The sequence below is a fragment of the Rhinoderma darwinii genome, chromosome 5 (genome assembly GCF_050947455.1).
Source record: "Rhinoderma darwinii isolate aRhiDar2 chromosome 5, aRhiDar2.hap1, whole genome shotgun sequence".
In the NCBI taxonomy this organism is placed as follows: domain Eukaryota; kingdom Metazoa; phylum Chordata; class Amphibia; order Anura; family Rhinodermatidae; genus Rhinoderma; species Rhinoderma darwinii.
The window spans coordinates 258,402,782-258,428,851 of NC_134691.1; the positions used below are offsets into that span (position 1 = coordinate 258,402,782).

Genomic DNA, 26,070 nt, shown 5'->3' on the forward strand with positions numbered 1-26,070 from the left:
TGAACTGCAGGCAGTAACCTAAGCATCCCAAGCTCCCTGATCAGCCTTTTAATGTGTCCCCTCCCCCTGCCATCAGTCTGCAGGAGCTGGTGCAGAGATTAAAACAACACAGAATTCTGCTAGAAAGCATCCACCTTACAATAGTCTCAGCTCTATGAATTATCTGGATTTGCATTCTAAATTAAGATTCCAGAATTGTATGTGTGCCTGGTAATGCTTTGGAGAGGATGAGTGTTAGGAGCTGCTGGTGCTGCAGTACTGGCACTGTGCTTCTTCTCTGCTGGACAAATATAGAACGTGTGTGTGTGGGGAGTGTCTTGTAGGACCGCCTGCCCTGTTGTGTGCATGCATATATATATACACTGTATGCCTGTGTGTGACTGAGCTTAGACTATTCCAATCACACTAGATAGAGGAAGGACTCAGCTGCAGAGGCAGCAGCATCAGCACCACTGCTCCCATCCTCTTCTCTCTTCAATCCTATCCTAACCTGCTGCCACATGATCAATCTGGAATTTTCCTCTTAAGAATACACATCAGTTCTGCTCATCATGTTCCCTATTGCAGTCTTATATTGAATTTTGATCTCCAGCAAAGAAGGAGCAAGTTTGTTACTTGAATGTTGAAGAAGAAGAAGAAGGTCTTAGTGACTCAGACAAGAGTCTAGGAGAAAAGGGGGGTGGGTTTTGTTGTTCTTTAAAAGGGAAGCCCTGTGTCACTCCACCTTCAAGAACACTTCACATCTCTTCCCTAAGGAGGACATAGAGGAGCAAGTTAGTGTAATAACCCTGGGATCTGGAGTTAAACCTGAGAAGCCATGGTTTGGATTTGCAGAGCCAGAGGGGCTGCTCTTGTCCTGGGGATTTGGAGCTACCTATACTGCAGAGCCTGGAGTGCCACCTCTGATTCCCGTAAGTCTTCTCATTGTCTTTTCTATTTCCATACTTTACTTGTTTCCAACAGTTTTTTTTCCTTAGGAGCTCAGCAGTGTGGATTTGTTTAAGTGGAGCAGGATTTCTGCTCTTGAGGATCCACTGCATCAAGACACACTGTACATATTAAGAGTTGGCCTTTCTTGAAAGTTCTGCATGATGGTATTTTTCTTGGGCTTTAATTTTTGCTACTTTTTTATTACGTCTTGGAAGGAAATATTTACTCATATGACGTCTGCTACTTGAAGCTCTGTGGTACACATTCATTTTGAAGGGAGCAATAGTGTTAAATAATGCTGCATAAATATTCAATATTGAAACGTGAAGGAATGATATACTTCACATGGGCAACTAAATATGTTCCCCCGATTGTACAAATGAATTCTAAGTGATGGATTAGGGAAATGTGCTACGGTGTATTATAAAGGTATGGCTTATTGCATGGTGCTGCATACCCAATTGCTCTCTAATAGAAATGGATCACATACCAATGGGAAAAAAAGTTGTTTCTACTGTGAGCTCTGATTATATTGTGAGAATCCATTGCAGGTCATTACAATATGATCCTCTTATTCTTAATGTTCTTATATTTAAGGCTCCAGCTATGTCTTCTCATGCATTATGTTCTATACACAGTAATATGCATAGTGCCTCATTATTAATACATGAGAGTTGTGCTCATCCTTTTCAGGTCACCGCCTGCCTTATTATAAAGTTGCATTAGAGTCAGCTATAGAATATACTACTGATTTGACTGTATTTTCAGCACATCTATGGGATACTGACAGGCAACTACAAGCTGTAGCCCATGTGGTTAATAGATGAGACATAAGGAACATCAATGTAGGAGCGGTCATCAGGAATTTTGACTAAATGACAGCTTAGCCCCTATAGTACTTCCCGTTGACCAGCTATTATTCCTATTGATTTTGTGATGAGCTTCTAAGCAGCTGGAAGATGAGTAACACAATTGGACACCATTGTATCTGCTCAGACATTCCTCAACATGTGTTTTACTATAGACATCAGGAGTGTTCAATTGGGGTCCACACAAGTTTTCGTGCATGTGTCTTTTAAAGGCAGCAACTGGCCACAGTCTTTAGGATGGAACTACACATAAACTGTAGTTGTATGACCGTCTCACAACTATTGTAGAATTGAATGACATCCCTCACTTCTTATCCAAGTGACTTGCATGTTACTTTAGTTGCATGTCTTTTGCACCCTATGTCTTTTTTAACACAAAAAGTGATCATTTGTGGTGATACAACCATGTTAAAGTTGCATCATGGTGCTCTATGTTACCCTGTGACTGTGGAGAAATGCAATGTATTCCTATGGACTGTGTTTAGCGCAAGTTGTATGGTCATCAATTAAAATAACTGCTTTATTGGATTTAAATCAGCATTTTTGTGAATTCAAGATTTCTGTTTATGGACACCTTAAATGGGCACTAAACCTTTACATTTGGTGAATAGTTAAATGTAATAAATTCTATTTACTGTCCGCAACTATTTTATGTTGAGAAGAGGATTAAATAGTATTATCGAAGTCGAGAAAAAATGTCTGCCCCCTTAATTGCTATTTTATCGTGCATGTTCAGAGAGCCACTAGACACATTTATATACATATGTGTGAGTGATATTAGCTCTTTTTGCTTGTATATGATATGTACTGTAGGTTTAATGCACCTTTAAGGTAATTACTGACTAATAATTACGCATTGCTCGTATGAACTAGGAAGATGGTAGTGTGTAAAAAGGAAAGTCTAAGTCATTGGTGCTCTTCATCATTGGTTTTCCAGAGTATGGGAATACGGGAATACGTGCAACCTAACATAGATACTGGATACAAAAATGCGAAGAACTTTTTTTATTTCATTACGCTACTGCTATGTGCTATCGAACTACAAATACGAGATACACTGTTTACTAAAAATGATAGCACTGTTGCTAAAGTTTTCACTTTATATGCACATTTTTTTATTGATGAACTCCAACTGGTAGCCATCTGTAGGTAGAAAGTACAAGTTTAACATAGTGGGCACCAGAGATCTTATGTCTGTAAAAAGATTACCGAAATATACCGACTTCAAAATTTTGATACAATTGAAGAGAATGAATGAATTCATAAATGGATTAATTAAGTGTATTAGTACGATGTATATGTATTCAGGTAAATGGCTGTCTGTGGTTTATACTTGAAAGTGTTTGACTCAGCAATTTAAAGATGACTGCAGGTGTTACCCTTTAAGATGCTAAATTCAGACAATTCAGTTGTTTTGCTGATTGCAGCTAAAGAGATTGCACTCACTGCCAAGAATGTAGTCAGAACATTGCATTCCCTCGGTGTAATTTAATCAACCATCAAATTTTACTAAACAAGTAGGTAAAAAAATGAATAAAACGGAAATAATCACCAGGTTTCATTGCCGGATGCTCCTTCTTTCCTTAGAATCCAAACTTCACATAGACTCACATGTATTGATGTTATAATTTGTAAACTTCTTTTATAATAATTCTATCAATTCATCCGTTGTTTGTCCATTTTTTTGTTTTACTAAACGTTTCCGCAGCATAAATAGCTATAATGAGCAAGTCAACCAGGAGAGGTCATCACTAGACAAGAGTAAGAGCAATGTTCATTACAGAGAATTCTACTTCTGTCTTAATATTCCAGTCTTCATTTTTATATAATAACTCATCAGAATATTATTTTTTTTATTGAAGCAAAACAAAAAAGTGCAGTGTCTGCAGGGTGAGAGAGGATATCCATTTTTCAGAGCAGGCTGCAGTCTGTATGATATCTAGATCTCAGCAGTATTTCTACTGTACTCTAGTAGTCAGAGAGGTTCAGTACTTTGTATATATAAAACCGAAACAGCTAGCATTGCACTAGTTACGGATCGCAACGGCAAGACTCCAGTGTAAGTGCTGACACATCAGAATGGGCCTTTTATTCACAGTAAGTGCCATCAAGTTCAGATGTGAACACTGCACACAGGGAAAGATGAGGTGTTTAAAAGCATTTCTTATGATTTACGCCCAAGTTCATGACACCCGTGTTGCCTTCAAGCCTTATTCCCATAACTCAAAGACAACTGGCATCTTTCCATATGTTTCTGTCGTGGGTACTAAGACCTTCGTCACATAACCATACATTTGGTATATGCACTAGGTGTTCATATTTGAAGTGTAAAAACTGTTATTCCTGAAAAGTACTTGGGGGGCATTGATGACATTAATTTAGAACTCTAGTGAGGAACATCATTTAAAAATTATAAATCCCCTATAACCATCCTGATGTATTGACCATCTACATTTTAAAAATATATATGTGAAATACAGAGACTTAACAGACCTATAATTTCATATACTGTGTAAATCCCCCACTAAGAGCAGTGGACGGAACTGGATGGTTCCATGATTAGGAGGATCCCTTGGTTTCCTGTAAATGTACCCCAAAATCAGCACTAGGAAATGTTATACATGACTGCAGTGATAAAGCTGAGAGCATGGTCAGTATGACTAAGACAAATGCAATGAGAATTTGTACAACATGGGTCCTAAAAGTACTTCCAACTATCATCATCTTAAAGGGGATCTCCCCACCTCCCCTTGCCCCTCTCAGCGGTAATTGACGGCTGGCTTACACAGACTTCCATCAATCATTGTGAGTTGGGTGGGGGGAGTATTTCGCTCATGAATACACCGGACTCATAACTATCTATTCTTTGAACACTCCTATTAGCCAAACGGTACAATAATTGTCTCCATACTATATTTCCCTTACATAGGGCAGCATAGTCTGATGACAAATCCGCTTTAAAATATGTTCACTCTGAACACCATGTTACAGTTTATGTATAATATAACATTTTCATAAAAGTTGAGTTGCAGCCTGTTTTATAGCCCAGAACTGCATTAATATATCTGTTGGTTGTTATAAAAAAAAAGTCAGCGAGCTGATTGTTCGACTAAGCTCTAACTGCTTAGCTAATCTTCTACATTAGTGAATGCAGTTTTTCCTACAGCAAATGATTGTAGAATGCCTAGTGTAAAGATGACACTTCCCAGAACAAGCTCTGCGCAGAAGGGAGTGCTAAGAGATTTTACATCTGAATCCGTCGGAACTAAATGCAGCTCGGGACTTTACTACAGGCTGTAATTCATGTTCAGGATTATTTTATTTTACAATTGTTTGGTGCTTCGGAGATAATTTCTTAGATGCACCAGTTTCATTGTTTTCTGTGAGATTTATCTTTGGAATGGGGTGAAAAGAAGCTCTTAACCACATTAAGATAAATATAGTGCATCTTCCAGGTGGATAGTTTGAGTAATACTAATGTTCTGGGCCCTCAGGCTATTCCAGATTGCCTGAATGATCTGGCCCTTCATGCACACGACCGTAATTTTTATCCGCAATTACCGATCCGTAATTGCAGATAAATTACTGACCCATTCATTTCTATCGGCCATTTACTGGTGTGTGTCCGGGCCGTTGAAACGACCCGCAAAAAATAGGACATGTCCTATTTTTTGCATTTACCGACCCTGCTCCTATACTTATTACTGTGAGCATGGTCCGCAAATGCGGATGACACTCCGTGGCCCGTCTGTGCGTTATTTACTGACTGTAAAACCTGCACAGACATGTGCGTGAGGCCTTACATGTCAGTCGCATGCTTTAGAAGTTAATGGTCAAAATAGTTCTTTAGAAATCAATGTGTAATATTGTGCAATATTTCTATAGACTTCTGGCAAGATAAGCAAACATATCCACATCTGCAATTACTTGCCTGATAAGGTCTAACCATAGGCAGCCTAACTGCTTCGCAGGTAGCCATGCAGCCCTAGCATTGATTTTAGGTAGGATATACAACAAAAAAATACATGGACACTCGTGACATGGTCATTGAAAGGCATTGGTGTAATAACATCCTTTTTTCTTTTCTATCATCAAGCTTAATATCCACTGAATCATAAACACCAGATGTTTTAAACCTGCAGTCCCGGTAATACATTTAATCTAAAACCTTAGTTGAGAATGTTTAACCTTCTTTGATTTTTTTGCCTAATCTGAAGCCTGTAGAAATCTATCTCACTTTACAGTTATCTCAGATTGCAATATAGCTAGAGTACTTCAGAGGCTGGCGTGCACAGAAGTCAAGCAATGCCAGGAATGGTGGTAAATAAAGAACTCTGGTTATTGAATTTTCCACTTATTGCTGTTCCAGATAATGATAATCCTTATCTGCGTATATTGTTCACAATTGTATCTTGTGCTGTCTACAGTCTAGTTTAGAAAGAGTTAAAGTTGCTAATCTATTTATTGGTCCCTGCCACCTATATTGACCAATATTACAGTGACTTGGTTCATTTTTACCATTTGCATGCGTTGTATAATGCTCCATAAATGAAAAACATTAAGTGAAATTTATATTAGTGTGTCCTCTATGCCTCAAAGAATTATTATTATTTTTTTTTTAAAAAGCATGCCCATAGAAATATGGATTTCTTTCTGATTCCTCGTGTATGGTATAGTGCTGATTCCTCAATCCTGGCATGTAATGCATATACTGTCCTGAAAAAACATAAAGCATAAGCATCACACATACTATCTATATAATCAAAACTAGGTATATATTGGTATTTATATGTAATCAAATGGTAATGGAAATTACCCTATATTTTTACTATATTTTCATATAAGAAATACTGTTTTTTTAGTTTAATGTTCTGAGAAAAATATATGCAGATATACTATTTGTACTTTAATTTATACATTGTGTATTAGACCTTTTGTAAAAGGTTTAAAGGGGAAAATGTCACTACTCTATTGTGCTATTATTTAGTGTGTACAAAAAGATAGTTGTTTACTGATATTGTATTGATATGTATTTCATGCCATATTTACTTTCTATGTATACTAGGTGTGGATACAGAGATGCTTTTATAGCCAGCGATAGTTTGGAGTCGCATTTGGGCAGCGCTATGTGTCATGTGAATAGTTATTCCCAATGGAATGTTAAAGAGGGGGAGGAGAACGAGAGGAGAGAGAATGCATTTATATACATAACACATATTCACACTCAGACATATTATATCTAAATTTCTAAAGTATAAGATAGCATTGCAGGTACTCATTAGAACATAAACCCAGAGATTTGCCCAAGTAACATTAGGAATATAAACCCCAGAGTCATAGTGTACAATACAAGTCAGTCAGCTATATTGATTTCTATTGAAACTCAAACAGGATTGGCAACTATTTTTTTTCCTCCTGTACTGATCTTGTAACCTTATAGGCTATAGATTAGGGTAAGGGCTTTAGTCTGTCTGATACATCCCTGATGCAGAAGTATACATTTTGTCACTAATTTCAGATCATGTTTCGCTCCCTACAGGCATAGATGCAGTCAAGAATTTATTTGAACAGGGAAGGGAGGGTTTATCTTTGGTTGTCAGGGATAGCTGAAAGAGGAAGGGGATAACACTCTGGGTGACCATGTGACAGAGATTGAGCTCCACAACAGCTAATCTGTATGACAGTAGTAGATGTCAGGCAGCTACTTCCTGTCCCTAAAATAGGTTGCAAGGAGTCTGAAGCGCAAACATTTCAGCTAAAAAGACAGACTGCATAGAGATATATTTTAAGGGCTTGTCCACACGTAGCGGAATTGCTGTGTTTTTTCCGTCCGGAATTGCGGACGGAAAAAATGCAGCAGAATACAGTAGCAGCAAAGTGGATGAGCTTGAACAAATCTCATCAACACACTGCGTAAATACTGAGCGGAAACAATCACAGGCTGCAGAGGTCTCCTGGTATGAAACGTGCTAGCAGGCCGGTTAAGTGCTACAGTTTTCCACAGCGGACATTCCGGGTGAAAAACTGCACAGTTTGGTGCATTTTTTCGCCCGGAATTCACTACGGCGCACAGTACGGATACGCTGCTTGCTTTTACCATGTGCTTTTTCCCATGTGAAGTCAGCCTAAGAGTAAGGGCCCAGTCACACGAACGTGAATAAGGTCCGTGTGCTGCGCATGGAAATCACATGCAGCACACATGGTTCATGTGTATTATAAGTTCTAAATTATTTTAGCATTTGATTTACTTTAAGATGACCGTTAAAGTGCTTTGCATAAATTATTAGGTATTTCCATAACATTACTTAATTGATAACAAAGTGTAGAATATGTAACATTCACAGACTACAAACTGCATTAGATGACAGTCTGTAGCATGCTGGGGGTCTTAAACAAGTGCAATTATGAGAACTCTAAAGTGATTTATACTATGTACAATTAATGTTTTTTAGTATAAATGTGTAGGGAAAAAAACTTGCAACCTGAGCCAAGCTTACTTCACTACAGCACTGTATTTGCCACATATAAAACCAGAGTTAAAAAGTAACTGATGCATTTCTATTATAAGTCTTTCAGAAATAAATAATCCAGCAGTTTTTAATCATAAAGAAGCCTTATAAACCTTGAAGTTAGGCATAACGTTAGAATAGGAAGAGAACTGTCTGTACTAACAGTATATATTAAAACTCTCATTTATGCTGGCAAATACAACAATTATACTAAAACGTTATGTAAAAGAAGGTCATGTCTACGATGGATGGATGGATGGATGGATGGATGGATGGATGGATATAAAAATAAGCTAGACAATGCATAGGTTAAAACAAGCATGTGTTGAAAACCACAGACACTGGTTATCTTCTAAATCCACAGATTTTTGGAATACTGATCAGTTAAAGGGGTTGTCTTATCATGACAACCCCTTCTTAGAATGATCATCTGATTGCCACAGGTCCGGCTTCTGAAAAGGATCACCTGAGAACTGCAGGTACAGGTTCTGGAAATTTATAACCTGAGCGCTGTGTGTCCGGGTTCTGGAAATTATAACCTGAGCGCTGCGGGTCCGGCTTTTGAAATGTGGCCAGCCATATATTTCACCTGCAGCAGTACATAGGCCAGGTCCACCAGAGTGTGAGCCACTAACACTTAGCAGCCCTCCACTCTGGCTTATAGAGGCAGGGCCTCTCTATGATGTCTATATGCCCTAGTATGAGAAGGGGTTGTCTTATTGAGACTTTTTAAAGTGGAGGTTCAGGATATATATATATATATATATATATATATATATATATATATATATATGTATATATATATATATTATTTCTGCATGTATGTGAGAGAGAGCGAGAGATAGAGAGAACACGAGAGTGAGATAGAGAGAACACGAGAGTGAGATAGAGAGAACATGAGAGAGAGAACACGAGAGAGAGAGAGAACACGAGAGAGAGAACACGAGAGAGAAAGAGAACACGAGAGAGAAAGAGAACACGAGAGAGAAAGAGAACACGAGAGAGAGAGAACACGAGAGAGAGAGAGAACACGAGAGAGAGAGAGAACACGAGAGAGAGAACACGAGAGAGAAAGAGAACACGAGAGAGAAAGAGAACACGAGAGAGAAAGAGAACACGAGAGAGAGAGAGAGAACACGAGAGAGAGAGAACACGAGAGAGAGAGAATACGAGAGAGAGAGAACACGAGAGAGAGAGAACACGAGAGAGAGCGAACACGAGAGAGAGAACACGAGAGAGAGAGAACACGAAATAGAAAGAGAACACGAAATAGAAAGAGAACACTCAAGAGCAAATTCCAATATGGGTACGGGTGCCCAGCAGGTAACCCTGATCCAAGGACTGTGGAAAATATATGAAGAAATCCTGCAGCACTCCGGTATAGCAAAAAAAATGGGGTTTATTCAATCAACATACAGATGCAAGTGTACTTCTTCATATATATATCTATTATCTGAATTTTAATTCATCAATTCATCTTTATGCGAGGGGTAAATGAAGTTCACTGCACCATCTCTTCTTGTGTGATGAACAGAATAATACAACACTGTCAATGCTGTCTATGGGGAGAGGAAAGGAACTGTCATCATATCACAACAACCTCTCCTGACTCCATTCACAGAATAGTGACGAGCAGCTGCAGAAAAATCCCATTGAAATGCATTCAATATAAATAAAATCCATTTTTTGAATGTAGAGAGGACAGGCGATAGTAGGATGTGCTGACCTCATGAAACTGAAAAAAAATTGAATGTCTATGTTCTGATGTGTCATAAGAAAGAATATAATTATTGCAGTCATATTCTCCTTATTATTGTCCGTACATAGTGGAAGAGAATATTTGGGTACTAGCAGCGGTGGACACAAACAGCAAAAGGGCCCCCGTGCAAGATAATATACGGCCCCTTGCTCTCAAATAGCTCAGCATAGATCACCCCATATTTCTCACTAACAATCCACCAATAATTCTGAGCAATAAAATAACATGCAATCTAATATACAGTAGGAAACTAACTGGGTAATAGGCATATACAAGGTAGTTGCTGTAAATGTGAACCTTTGCCTAAAAATGAGTTGAATTATTGTTCATTAGGTTTGCAGTCAGTCACATCAGCACCTGCTTAAGGGGTCGTTCAATCAGGACAACTTCATTTCCATTTGCCCTTTTAGAGAATGTAAACATCATAAAGGGGGATCTGTGTGTTACCCCTCTCTATTAGCCACTGCTAACAGCAACTTGTGCCCTGGAGGACTCCTTGCAACCATGCATTACATGGTCACCCATTCATTTGAATGGTTGCCATGTGATACTATGTATATATTCCTTCTTTCTTTTCCCCACTTTTTTTTTCATCTTTCTTTATTATTATAGCTAAAATGATCTTCTGATGTGCTTAAATACAAAGATCACAATGATCACACTTATTTCCACCATGTGTACCAACTTGTGGTGGTGATCATGTAATCTGAATTTATGAATGACACTATAACAAAGTAGGACACTACATTTAGGCTTTGTATAGCTGCATTACCTGTATTACTTTGCAACCCCATATGGTAGTATTAGTTGGACACTGGTATTATGTCGTCTGTATGGTGGGAATATTTGGGCAAAGTATAACCCTATAATGAAGACACAAGATTATTATGTGGCCACTGTAGGGCAGTTTTGTGTGGACATTGTATGGCAGTATTAATTGGAGACCTCATGTATAAAAGCATTGTTTATCTATCTATCTATCTATCTATCTATCTATCTATCTATCTATCTATCTATCTATCTATCTCATATCTATCTATCTATCTATCTATCTCATATCTATCTATCTATCTATCTATCTATCTATCTATCTATCTATCTATCTATCTATCTATCTATCTATCTATCTATCTATCTATCTATCTATCTCATATCTATCTATCTATCTATCTATCTATCTATCTATCTATCTATCTATCTATCTATCTATCTATCTATCTATCTATCTATCTATCTATCTATCTCATGTCCATCTACCTATCTATGTGATGTCAATCCACCTCTCATGTGAATCTATCTATCTATCTATCTATCTATCTATCTATCTATCTATCTATCTATCTATCTATCTATCTATCTATCTATCTATCTATCTCATGTCCATCTACCTATCTATGTGATGTCAATCCACCTATCTCATGTGAATCTATCTATCATCTATCTATCTATCTATCTATCTATCTATCTATCTATCTATCTATCTATCTATCTATCTATCTATCTATCTATCTAGCTATCTATCTATCTATCTATCTATCTATCTATCTATCTATCTATCTATCTATCTATCTATCTATCTATCTATCTATCTATCTATCTATCTATCTATCTATCTATCTATCTATCTATCTCATGTCCATCTACCTATCTATGTGATGTCAATCCACCTATCTCATGTGAATCTATCTATCTATCTATCTATCTATCTATCTATCTATCTATCTATCTATCTATCTATCTATCTATCTATCTATCTATCTATCTATCTATCTATCTATCTATCTATCTATCTAATCTTTTATATTTATAGGGGGCAGGTCACCAATCCTGAGTTCCAGCCATATGGGTCAGTACTTTACTCTCCATCTTAGAATTTCTTTTAAACTTTTTTGCACTAAGCACTTTATAGTCAGTACTCGTAAATCTAATGGAGTAGTGACATAGGCTTTATATCAGATTCCCCGTGGGGACTGCTAACAGCGCAGGCCAAGCATCCTCTCAACTGTGAATATCATGCCTGATTTTTTTCTTTGCACTATGCACCTTACTATTGTGGCCTGTATAATACATATTATGGTATAATCGAACATTTGCTGTATATTCGCTCTTGCTTGGTGATTCTCTTTTTCATCTCTTTTTAATGCTTTGTATATGTAATTGTTATAACTTATGAAATAAAAAGATTGCGTTTTATATTTGACTTATAGACTCTGTGGGCTCTCTTTTTGGTGTTATATTGTGTATTAGGAGTACAGTCGTGTTACTTGGGGGATTTGCTATGTAGAATGGTGCATATGTATGCCCTGTGGATAGGTTCCTCTATATTTATATATCTCAATTATTTATCTATCTAGTATAATATATGACTGATGCATTTTTCTTGCCGATTGGACAAATTTTTTTGTTATACACTAATAAAATGTCAGAACACTGGAAACAGTACAGCTCTTGTAAAATGTAGGTATTAAAAATTGCTTTACTAAATGAATTACTCAGACAACCGTTGTTTAGAAACCAAAAAAATAATCGTTATCAAATAACAGGGTTTTTTTTTTGTTTTTTTTTACTGAGCTATATCATTATTTATATTTATAATATGTAACCATAGGCCATAGCATTTAGCGATGTCTATCATTTTTTAAATCAATACACTGTGAAAGTTTACAGGCAGCAGGTTTTTTTTTTGCTTGGACCGCCTGTCAGAAATCCAGCACTACAGATCTGTCTGAATTTCACTGAGAACAGTCAACCATGCATTGAAATAAAATAAAAAAAAGTTGTTTTAGGCCTCCCCCCAAAAAAGAATTCTTACAGCAGATACTAAAAGAAAGTGTTTTGTGCAGTTGGTAATATCACCAAATGTATGTGCAGCGCGCAAATATTAGTATAAGGGTAAATATTCACATTACTGCTGAGAAGACCCCCCCCCCCAAAAAAAAACAAAACATTACACATCATTAGATATGAATAATTTAAATTGCACCTTTTGTACAACACCCCTACAGGTGTAACTGAAAACTTCTGGCTCACAATGCAAAATCTCTAATTCCCCCCCCCCCCCCATTTACCATGTTCCATAAATAATACTGATGTCTTCTCATGTGGCAGAGCGGCTTTTGGATCCTCTCCGGCACCAAGGTCCAGGTGTGACTAGTACCTCTGCACCTCCTATAGCTACACCCCTGTACATGCCTGTTCAGAGGTAATCCAATGATAGCAAGCATTGATCTGTCAACTGAAAACATGAGATAAAATGAGCACTAGTAGTTACTCATTTACAAAGATGTACATTCCAAAGAGGTAGCTTATGCTGATGCATTGGGGTCCTTGGAGAGGGGGGGGGCAAGCCTTGTTTGGTCCCATCACGTTTGCTACTAGGTGGAAAGAACCTATAAAGAACTCCCCTCTCCAAATAATCTGCATTGGGAGATGGGAAAAGGAACACCATGTCCTTCTGTCTAGACAAAACTTGGCACCATAATGGGGACCCATTTTGCTGGTTGCCTTGTGGTCCTCTCGCTTCTATGCATGCCACTGCTCAATTTAAGGGTATGTGCACACACACTAATTACGTCCGTAATTGACGGACGTATTTCGGCCGCAAGTCCCGGACCGAACACAGTGCAAGGAGCCGGGCTCCTAGCATCATACTTATGTACGACGCTAGGAGTCCCTGCCTTGCTGCAGGACAACTGTCCCGTAGTATAATCATGTTTACAGTATGGGACAGTTGTCCTGCAGCGAGGCAGGGACTTCTAGCATCGTACATAAGTATGATGCTAGGAGCCCGGCTCCTTGCACTGTGTTCGGTCCCGGACTTGCGGCCGAAATACGTCCGTCAATTACGGACGTAATTAGTGTGTGTGCACATACCCTAAAAGTAAATTATGTGGGTCCCAGTCCTGGAGGATTTTCTGACATAACTGGACATATCAAAAGATATCTGGTTTAATATCAGATTTATTGTACGTTCCTTATATAGACTCTATTTAAGCCATAAGCACACAAGGACTTTACTATTAAAAATAAATGTTGACTCCTTTTATACTATACCAAATTAGTCTAATTTAATAAATGCATAAAACAATAAAAGCATTCTACATATTATTTTAAAAAGACCCCTTAATTCCTTATCACTAAGATTTAATAAGATATTTTTCTTCTTACTGATCTGTGACCTAAAACCCACACTTCTACCCTTTTATTACATGACATTTATAGTTGGGCAAGAAATAATTAGTTCTGAAAGAATGAAGAATATTAAACTGAAGGTTTACCTTTGGTGCACTTTTATATGTACATTATAAAATTGCATTTTTATGAGAGAGTGATTTGCGTAATATGGGAAAGTTGTTATGGGAGAATCAAATATTTTGCACCTATTTTGCAGGCACCATTAGCAGAATAGATAAAAGTTTAAATTTGAAGGGCAAGTTTCTTTACTTTTTTGAATCTAAGTGTAAATGGCGCTTTCTGTTTTGGTATTGTGTCAGTGGCGTCAGGCTCTGTTCACACTTGCAGTAGTTAATTTCTATCTCTGCTCTATTCTATTGTAAAAAAAAATTATCCCTGACCGAAATATTACAGCCACAATATAAGTTTAGAAGGGTGAAAAAAAATAATAAATATCATTCTTAACAGATAATAACGTATCATAATGGATCCGTCATATCTGTCATGGAACCTATAAAGATGGAGCGAAGACCCGTGAACAGAAACTCCCGCATTTAAAACTGCATCTACTGGTCCCTAGCCCTAAAAAAAATAAAAATAAAAAAACACACCCTATGATTAATCCCAACTCCTATGCAGAATTTTTCCATTAGGGCTTATTCAGACGAACGTGAATAACATCCGTGTGCTGCGCAGGGAAATAATGCGCAGCACACGGACACATTGATTTCAATGGGGCCGTTCACACATGTAGGAGTTTTCACGCAGCGTGTGTCCATTGCGTAAAACTCACTGCATGTCCTATATTGGTGTGTTTTTCCCGCACCTATCGCCCATTGAAGTCAAAGGGTGCGTGAAAATTTCGCACAGCACTTGGATGCACAGCCATGTGCTATGCCTGATTTATGCTTCAATTAAATTGAAAAAAATAGTAAAAGATGTGCTTTTCCAGTGCGTGAATAACGCATGCCCTCGCAAAGCACACTGATGCATTACGGACCAGATTCACGCGCGTTTTCCTCACTCGTGAATCTGATACGCTCATATGAATGTAGCCTTAATTATCTATTTTTTGGAGTCTATCACTGTACCAACACCAACTTCTCGGCTAATGCAGGGGTTGAAAGTAAATTCTGGTTGCACGTATCTTTTAACGCCTTTTCAGATTGCTGGGTGACAATACCCGTGACACAGACCTTAAGTAACCCAGAATTGTCACCTGTTTCCTCCCTGTACCAGCTACTTTGCAAAAGACTGGACAGGCTTTGGCGCTGGCTAACAAATGAGGGAAAAAACGCATTAGGACTTCATAATGAATTATTCAAAGGAAAACTGTAGTTTCTCTTGAGACATGGATACAATTTTAAGAAACATATTTCTTTTTTCGTTAAATAAAATTTGAGTTGTATTTTTTTTAATTCATTTTCCTTTATTTTAATTTATGTTTTTCTTTTCAGCTGATTACCTGACACATCGAAGTTTACCACTTCACCGACAGAACATGGCAAAGATTATGATGTGACAACAAAAGGGATTTGCATCTATGGACCTTACCTTTCACTTTCAGAGTAGACAATCAAATCACAGTGCAGAACATTCTACCGCCTTTATAAAACAAAATAAATAGTCTGGTTATGACCTAAAAATGAAAGCAGACATTTTTAAATGTCTACTCCAAGTAAATTGACAGATGACCAGATGATTTAAGCATCAGGAATAAACTTTTCCATTAATTTTTGGATTACAGAGGTAAAGGATAATTCACTTTAATTTTAGGAGTTAGACCTGTCATTTAAGGGGTACTCACACAAAGACAACTCTTGTCACCCGCTCAGGACTGCCCTCTATAAGCCACAATGAAGTGCCTCTAAAAAATAGCGTCTCTCACTCTTGCCAACTTAAGTTGTTCATGTATTACAGCAACTAGTTGAAAGCAACTGGACCTGCGCTGATCATCTGATCGCCACGGCAGCTTCAATTTGAAAAGGTGTTTTATTCAAGAGACAAACACATTAAGCCCCGGCCACCTTGACTTCTATTGAAATGTGACTCAAGTATATGAAATTTGTGCAACTTAAATCATGCAAATTCCACTAGGTGGCAGGTTCTAAGGGTCCTTTTACACCGGCCAATATTGGGCATAACGAGCGCCGATCAACGAGACCACTCGTTTGCTCATTTCACAAGGAGCTATGATCAGTAATGTATGGGGATGAGCGATGGTTACTTCGATTGCTCATCCCCATGCATTACCATCATATCGACGGCACATCTCACGTTTCACACAGTGAGATGTGCTGCCGACAACGATAATATTTTCTGCAGCATAACGTTTACGATCAGCAGGTGAAAGAGCGTTTGCTCGATTACTATCTGATTGTTGTCATGTTGACACAGGGAAATGATCAGCAACGGCCGTTCATATGAATGATCGTTTGCCCAATCATTGGCCCGTGTAAAAGGGCCTTAAGGCAAATCAATGTTTGGTGTTTCTGAACCAAAAGGGCCTTCAACCAAATTAGAATCTAAACTAAAATCTGCACAATTCCTTATTAGTTAATCTACAGTATTCTACTTCTGCAATTTTGCATCTATTTGAATACTGCTGGTGAAAATAGTACACTATTGTAACTGTGGCTATACAGGTATAGCATGTGACAAATTGTCATTCCATGTTGTTATCTGTACAGTGTTGCTATGTTTTACCTTGGAAAACCATAGGGCAATGCTCATCAATAGTCACTTGCTTATTTATCAGGTGGCCTATTATATTATAATCAATATAGTACCACTCCACCTGTTCATATAGATAGATGATGTTGTAGTATCTCATACCCCTCAACATTCAAGATTGACTGTTAAAAAAATTCAGACAATTTGCTACCTTGTGATTTCTGCAGTGAAGATTGGCGATATTTAGTACTTTGTCCCCAAAAAGGGCATACTTGTCTAAGTGTACAATTTCCTTTCTGTAAAGACAGAATTAGTGTTAATTGGAAGTGTTAATCATTTTTCTTTTGACTTAGGAACAAGTAAACACACCCTAGGTACACACCAGCTTCTAACTGGTACTCTTTTTGTAAAGCGTGACTATATCCAATCAGGTTTCCTTGCTGTTTGATGGTCAGCATAGTGTAGCATGCTGTGCTATCTTATTTAGTAACATAAAAAAAATATATGTGACAGAATATATAAATATATCTGACAGACCCATCATAAGCTGGTAGGGGTTAAACAAAAATAGATTCTAACGGACCATGATGAATTCATAAAATATCCACCATGCATCCTGTAAAAATGTAAGACCTGATTCTAGAGCGATCAGAGCCTAAGAGATATTTGTCTATATATATATACACAAAAAAATAAAATAAAAATGAAATAATCCATAAGAATGAATTAGGCTATGTTCACATTAGTGTCATGGCTTCTTTTTATAATGGAAACCATGACGCTATGAAAGATCTGCTGTATGATAGGCTCAAATGGTCACCGACGTACCTCATTGACATATCATCGGGTCTGCCGTTTGGTTTTCCGTCATTTTTATAACAAGACTAGTGCTACATGCTCCTCTGTTATTGCCGTTTAAAGTGAAGGAAACCCTGAGAGAACAATATATGTACAATATTTTGTACATATATATATAAAATACATTGTATGGCATAGCAACACACTGAATTGTGTGTCATTCTGAATGCACACACTGTATCATAATAAAAGTCCAATTAGCAAATACTGAACATACATCACAATTCACACTGGCTTTACGTTAGTAAGAACTCTCTTGCATGTTGTATTTACTGGAATAGTCTAATTATTCTTCGAGGAATGCAAACAATACATAAGCAAACACTTGACCATGCTACAAGGTGAGAATTCATGTAAAATACTAGCATGCAAGAGTTATTTATGCAGGAACAATATTGACAATTGGTTTTAACCTTCAGCTATCCATCAACAAAGGAAATTGTATAGCTATTGGCAGGATATTGTACAATATGTGCAAACATTTAAAAAACCGTCTGTTATGTAGGCATGCTGATTTGTTGGAATGATAAACCATTTCAGTTTTTAGCAGTCTACAATCCTATAAAATCCTATATTTAAATATAATATAATGTCAACGGAAGCTACTTCACAGACCGTATGTTAAAGCTGAATCTCTTCAATTACAACTGAACACCCGTGGGAATAATGTTTGGCCAATCTCAACAGCAACAATGCTGGTGAGTGCCATCAGCAATGCAGAGGAACCCTGTGGTGGGCTTACTGATCGGGCCAACCATTCTTGTCACAATACTGGCACAATAGACTGCACAGACTTGATGGTCTTCAAGTTTTAAAGTGTGTATAATGAAAAAATGGCACAAATATGCTAAACATGTATAAACATTTAGACCTAAACTGTGAACATGTTAAGCAGACTGCAGAATAGCTCCTGCTAAAAAGCTAAGCAACTGTGGAAATGGCACTCAGAGCAGTCCATTGTATACATTTCTCTTCTTCTCCATCACTGTTAGGGCACGTTCACACATGGCGGAATTTCACTTAAATTCCGCTGCGGACACTCCGCAGCGTTAATCCGCAGCGGAGCCGTTTCTCCATTGACTTTCACTTTAATTTAGCAGTGTTCGTTTACACGATGCGTACAATTCCGCTGCGGAGCATAGGCTGCGGAGCGGAATTTGGTGTCCGCAGCATGCTCTGTCTGTTGCGGAGCAGTGGCGGACTCATGGCGGAATTTCTCCATTGACTTCAATGGAGATTCAAAGTTCCGCAATGAAGTCCGCAGCTGTCATGCACATGTCATGTGTGCTGCGGATACGTCTTGCTTTTTTAACTTGACATTTCTTCATTCTGGCTGGACCTATGTATTTCTAGGTCTACAGCCAGACTGAGGAAGTCAATGGGGCTCCCGTAATGACGGGAGCGTTGCTAGGAGACGTCAGTAAATAGTCACTGTCCAGGGTGCTGAAAGAGTTAAGCGATCGGCAGTAACTGTTTCTGCACCCGGGACAGTGACTACCGATCCCAATATACATGTATCTGTAAAAAAAAATGAAGTTCGTACTTACCGAGAACTCCCTGTTTCTGTCTCCAGTCCGGCCTCCCAGGATGACGTTTCAGTGTAAGTGACGGCTGCAGCCAATCACAGGCCAAGCACAGGCTGCAGCGGTCACATGGACTGGCGCGTCATCCAGGGAGGTCGGGCTGGATGCCGAAGGAGGGACGCGTCATCAAGACAACGGGCGGTAAGTATGAATTTCTTTTACTTTCACTAGGGAAAGTGCTGTCCCTTCTCTCTATCCTGCACTGATAGGGAGAAGGGAAGCACTTTTCCCGCAGTCCGCAGCAGCTAGTCCGCATCAATTTTCTGCACATTTTGTGCAGATCCGCAGCCGTAATCCGCAACCCGGATTAGGTGCGGCATTGATGCGGACAGTTGCGGAGGAATTCCGCCATGTGTGGTCATGCCCTTACAAATCACCAAGGTCACATCCCATTAGGTCTCAGTCTTTGTAAATATGACAGATCAAATGCTACATTGCAGGCCTTACACTCTTGCTTGTAGTGCAAAATTGACTTAAAATTTTAAAAATGAGTCAAAGTAATTTTAGATAGTAGGAAATTATGTAATAGCAATGAAAATCACATAATTTGGTACTCTTTGGGGGGTATGTGAATGCAGAGACACTACTGAAAATGTAACTGCCTAAATTACAGTATAGATAGCGCATAGTCGGCCACTCAAGTTCTTCCAAAAGTTGTTTTCACAGTGAAATATACTACCCGAAGAAACCACAAATAAACATAAAAGGGTTGTTTTTGATTACTCCATTAGGGCACATAAAAGTAATAGGGGTCACTTGATCAGAATACCTCCGGGTCAAGGTCCCCCTCTACTGGCCAGAATCGAGTTCCTCTATAAAGAGTCTTTATCATTCTGGAGGACCACTTCTGTCATTGTAATTCACGGACTACTGAATTTTCTATAGCAGGGTGAACAACCCTTATATTTCTCTAAAGGACTTCAGGTTACTACAAGAACACCACCTTCTGTTGTGGCTAAACCATTGCATTACATCTGCTTGCAATCAGATATATTGTAACGAAGACTCTATGGAACACGCTATGGTAGCCATTTTTCAATGCTCCAAAGTTTTGCAAGCAGCAAAATGAACAAGTAGATTGTCAGAATGGGCAGCAATGCAGCTCTGTACAGTCTGAGTAAATCTGGACAAACACAATGCACTTTTACTATGTCTGTCTTACTGTATATTGCGTTTTAATGCCAACTATCAAAGACGTTGTGCCATAAGGAGAACCCATTCTATATACCGTTTTAATAATAACAATATACTGTATGCACCTATACACATTTACACATATAACAAATGTTTAGTATACATGTTTTTTACAGCTATACACACAAATGTAATACTTTGTCATAATTTTCAAAAAGGAAACAAGATCATTTATAGCAGACGCAAGAATAACAGAGTTAAAGCAAATACTAATTTTAAGTAACATCCATAAAGTATGATTAGATGGGTATAATAACTCCGTCAGCAAATCTACTGACACGGCTAATGGCAGCAAGTTAAAATAGATGTCAATTATTCACGTAGTTGATGGCTCCCACTTCCCCCTCTGATACTGCACTATTAGCTATTTAAGAAGCAGCAAAGATCGGAAAGGTATTGCGCAACATCTTGGGCATGGTCTGAAAATACATATGCTCTATCTATGTGCACAATATAACTGTTAATAAAAAAGATGAATAGAAATTAACGTGTGTATATATATATATATATATATATATATATATGTTAATTTTTATTCATCTATTTTTTAACAATTATATATATATATATATATATATATATATATATATATAGTATATATAATAATGTTTTTATTTGCACTTTTTTCTCTCAATTATGACCATGTAACAAGTGACTGCATCAAATACTACGTCAATATAAATCTGGATATGACTATACATGCTGTACAACACACATGGAAAGCAGTTGAAAGGCTTGTTATCATGTAAACATCTGGAATTATAAGCCATGCCTTATTCAGTAGGAGATGGTTTGCCGATTTCAAGCTCTTTCGAAAATGTTGTCCACATATATTTTATTTGGCGCATTCTCTGCACAAATGGGCAGTGAACATAGGATTGCATTCCCTGATCTGAGTATTTGCATGCCTGTTATTTATAGGAAGATGTAAGCAGTAACTGTGGGTAGTGGTGCTTACAGTCCTAATAATTGGGTTTAACTTCTGTTTAATAGCACAGACAGACTTCTCATAAATACAAGTATTATTATTCTCTGTACAATTATTTTAGTGATGTAATAATGTTACACTATACAGATCAAATAATTCCTGTCCTAATGCATTACAGTAAATGGAATCATCAACTATTCCACAGCTCTGTACACAGAATACATTCTCACAGCGGTCCTGAAAATGAGGCGGCATATAGGCGCATAGGGATCGAAACCCATAGTGATTGCTGCATAAAGTCAGACTAAAGACTTGGTGCTTGTACTAAAGAGGGTGACCTTATATTAAAAAAGTGTTTTCTTAATGCTAGAATAAGGAGTCATTCATAAGCTGTATTAGGCCCAGTTTACACTGCATTTTTTGGCGATGATTTTGACAAGGAAACTGCTTTGGAATCAGCCCCAAAAAACACCTCAAATCTCCCTCCATTGATTTCAACAGAAGGTAGAGGCTTTTTTTTTCCGGGCGGTTCTCGACCACTTACTGAAAAAAGGATCATGCCTTATCTTGGAGCATTTCCACCTCCAAACCTCCATTGAAATCAATGGGAGGCAGGAAAAAATATGCCATTCATTTGGAGAGTTTTTGACATGTTTTTTGACCAAAAACCGTCTGCTTAAAAAACTGGCTAAAAGAAATAGTGAAAAAAAGGCTTAAAAAAATGTGTCAGAAAAAGTGTCAATAAACGCTTGCTTTTCAAAATCTCCCACAGAAAACCCTGAAGGAATTTTGAGGTAGATTTTTACTTGGCAAAAAAAATCCATGTGAACATACCATTACAGATCTGTGTTGCATAGATCTGTAATGGTATGTTCACATCTTGCTATAGGCCCATACTTAAATAAAGGCTGAGAAAAAATTGTGGAGTGTTCCATTAAATGCCATATTATTGAGATATGCTTCCCTAAAAACTTTGCTTGTAGCTGAGAATAGGGTGCTACAGAGAGGCACCTTACAGCAGTAAACAGATTGCCTACTGGTCTGTAATATGGACCTGTAGGGATTCTGTGCACTCCCATACAGGATCTGTGTATTGTACGTGGAAATGCTGTTTGCATGGATCCTTATGCATGCAAGTTTGCAAATTATTGTATTTTTATTTATTTTTTTAGTTATATCAATGGAATCTATTTTTAAGTGTATCACTGAATAGTTGAAGAAATAATACAAATTAATGTATATATACATTATTTACATATGTTGATTGCAACACCCAGAAAGACAATCATGCTATTATGGCCTTTCCATCTACCACATATACATAAAGGGGTTCAATGGGACTTTTATATTGATTAGCTATATTTAGGATAGGTCAGCAATATCAGATTGGTGTAGGTCTGACTACCCTACCCCTACCGATCAGCTATCTGAAGGGACCACAGTGACAGACACCACAGGCCTCCCCATAGTTTACTAGGCACAGCGCCGTACACTTCGGTAGCGGCTGTACCTAAGATTGCAGTTCCGGTCCCATTCAAGTAAATGAGACTGGGCTGCCGAGAACTGGTACGGTAGTGTATGACGCTGTGCCTAGTACACTATGAAGAGTCTGCTGCATTCGTCGCCGCAGCCCCTTTAGACAGCTGATCGTAGGGGTGCAGGGAGTCAGACCCCCACCGATCTGATTTTGATGACCTATCCTAAGGAAAGCCCAACAATGTAAAAGTCTCGGAGAACGCCTTTAAGATGCTTTGTGGTCTTATATTACACATTTCATATTGTATTATATAACATAAACAATAGACAATAGACCAAATGCGAGCCTACGTTTTAAAACAGCAGAAATTTATAGCGACACTTTACTGCTCAACTAATGTTCACCTAGACTACTACTATTAATTTGTAAAATTGCTCTGTAAGGTAAAGTAGTGCTCAAAATAATTGAAAACAAAAGATCTACTGTATAAAGTATTAAGGCCTCATGCACACGACCGTAGCCATGTGAACGGCCGTGATTTTCGGGTCGGCCAGCCACGGAGTGTCAGCCGCGAGCTGCCCTCAAATCGCAAGCTGTGCACATGGCCGCAGCCATTATTGTCAATGAGCCCAGACATCAGAAAACGACCGTAATAAAGCTTGCCCATTCATTCTGCGGTCCAGGCTCCGGGGCCAAGCACGGACCATGGAAACCACGGTCGTGTGCATGGCCCGTCATGAATGAATGGGGACACAATTCTACCGTGGATTTTCGGGAGAATTGCGGCCGCAAAAGCACGTTCGTGTGAATCGGGCCTAATACTTATGTCACCGGCACCCTTTCAATTACGTGACATAACCTAAATAAATCTTCACATTCCATGTAATCTGCTGTGTGCTCGCAAAGTGTTAATAGAAAAGTTCCGAAATTTAGTCTCCATGATTAGTACTCGAAGACCGTGATTGTATGGTTGTATGAACTGTTTGCTTACACATTCTCCCCTCACACCTATGGGGTTGTTCCATCAGTACAAGCCCCCCTCAAAAGAACCCCCCTCCTCGGGTAGTATGGCAGCACTGTAGTGCTAAGGTGGAAATTTAATATTATATAGGGTGTATGGAAAGGGATTGTCTTGATGCGGTGGCTCCTAACTCTATAAATAAAGTTCATCCGTAGAGACTGCAGTATAGACTTGCCCATATTGATAAACACACTGGGGAAGATTTATCAATCATGGGTGTATGAATTTACAGTATGAGTCGGTGAAAGTGGTGCAAATTTTGGTACATTTTTCAAAACGGATCATGTATTATAATTTGTCACAACTCTCTACGCTTGTTAGCCACTTTTTCATTTCTTATGCAAACTCATGCAAACTCAATACACAATATTTTATATGCCACCAATGTCTATCCTGAGAAAACTCCTTTACAGAGTAACTGTCATTTCAGCAAACTTCTGATATATCATAGTGACATGTCAGAAGTTTTGATCGTTTTTGTTCAGAATACAAGGATTGACAGCCAAAGAGGCAAAGCGTCCGAGTCAGCACTTCTGCCCTTTTCATTTTAGCGATCAGTGGGGGTCTTGGCACCCGGATCACAACCGATCAAGGCTTCTGACGTGTCACTAGGACATGTCAGTAGTTTGCTGAAAGGACAGTGTAAAGGATCTGCCAGGCACAGCTTCGGGGTTAACTCCCAGAACTAATCAGTCAGCACCTGAGAATACATCCCTGAGACTGACTCCTGCTTCCACCATTCAGGCTGGCAGGCTTAGGAGTGGGAGAGCCTATCGTAACCTGGCCAGACTCAGCTAGCTCCCGCCCTCGGTCTATTTAAGCCTGCCCTTCCTGTCCGTCGGTGCTTGTGATTCTTTCCTTGTGGTTTCCTGGCCCAGCTACAGCTCCTGCTATTTTTGATCCTGCTCCATACAGACCCTGGCTTACCGACTACTCTTCTGCTTTTCGTTTTGTACCTCGCACACTCCTGGCTTGACTCGGCTCGTTCACCACTCTGGTTGCTCACGGTGTTGCCGTGGGCAACGACCCCTTTTCCTTGCTTGTGTTCCTTTGTATGTTTGTCGTGTTTGTCGTGCACTTACTGAGCGCAGGGACCGCCGCCCAGTTGTACCCCGTCGCCTAGGGCGGGTCGTTGCAAGTAGGCAGGGACAGAGTGGCGGGTAGATTAGGGCTCACTTGTTCGTCTCCCTACCCCCTGCCATTACAGACAGGTACTCTTTAAATTAACCCTTTAGTGACCAGCCTATTTTAGGCCTTTCTGAGCAAGCAATTTTTTAAATTTTTTCATCGCACCATTTAAAGAGCTATAACTTTTTTATTTTTCCATCGACATAGCTGTATGAGAACTTATTTTTTGCGAGGTGAGTTGTATTTTTCAATGGCACTATTTTGGGGTACTTATAAATTTTTGAACAGTTTTGGGGGAATAAAAAAAAAATTCCACCAATTTTCTATGCGTTTTTACATTTTTACGCCAGTTGCCAAGCGGTGTAGATAAATTACCTTTATTCTATGAGTCAGTACGATTACGGCAATACTATATTTGTCTAGTTTTTTTATGTTTTACTACTTTTGCACAATAAAAACACTTTTGAACTAAAATAATTTGTTTTTGCATGAGCCATAACTTTTGTATTTTTCCATCGATGTAGCCATATGAGGGTTTTTTTTTTCATTGGTACCATCTTGGGGCATTTGTGACTTTTAGTAATTCCGATGTTGTTTTTTTTTGTTTTTTTATGCTGTTCACATTGCAGTATATATATTTGAGAGACTCTACTGTGTGGAGCCGAAACGTCGCACCAGGGCTAATAAAGTAGCTCTCTTTTCTGGAGCCTATTTTTGAAATTCTCTCTCTCTTTCTCTCTCTCTCTCTCTCTCTCGATATATATATATATATATATATATATATATATATATATATATATATATATACACATACATTTTATTTTTATTATTTTCTTTTACTAAATAAAACCCCATTTTTAAAAAAAAAAGGTTTTTTGCATTTATCTTACTAAATGTAATCATTTTTAGTTCACATTAATTCTTTTTTCAGTCCCACTTTTGATCGCTAATATAATGTTTTGATATAC

General features: G+C 38.3%; 1 protein-coding gene across 1 annotated transcript in view; it reads left to right on the plus strand.

Annotated features, from left to right (window-relative positions):
• Positions 1-355: 355 nt before the first annotated feature.
• CNTNAP2 (contactin associated protein 2) overlaps positions 356-26,070 on the plus strand; it is a 1,694,842-nt gene continuing 1,669,127 nt past the window's right edge. Inside the window, exon 1 of the mRNA XM_075827067.1 lies at positions 356-911. Coding sequence (XP_075683182.1) covers positions 818-911 — 94 coding nt within the window. The 5' untranslated portion in view covers positions 356-817. The remainder of the gene's footprint in view (positions 912-26,070) is intronic.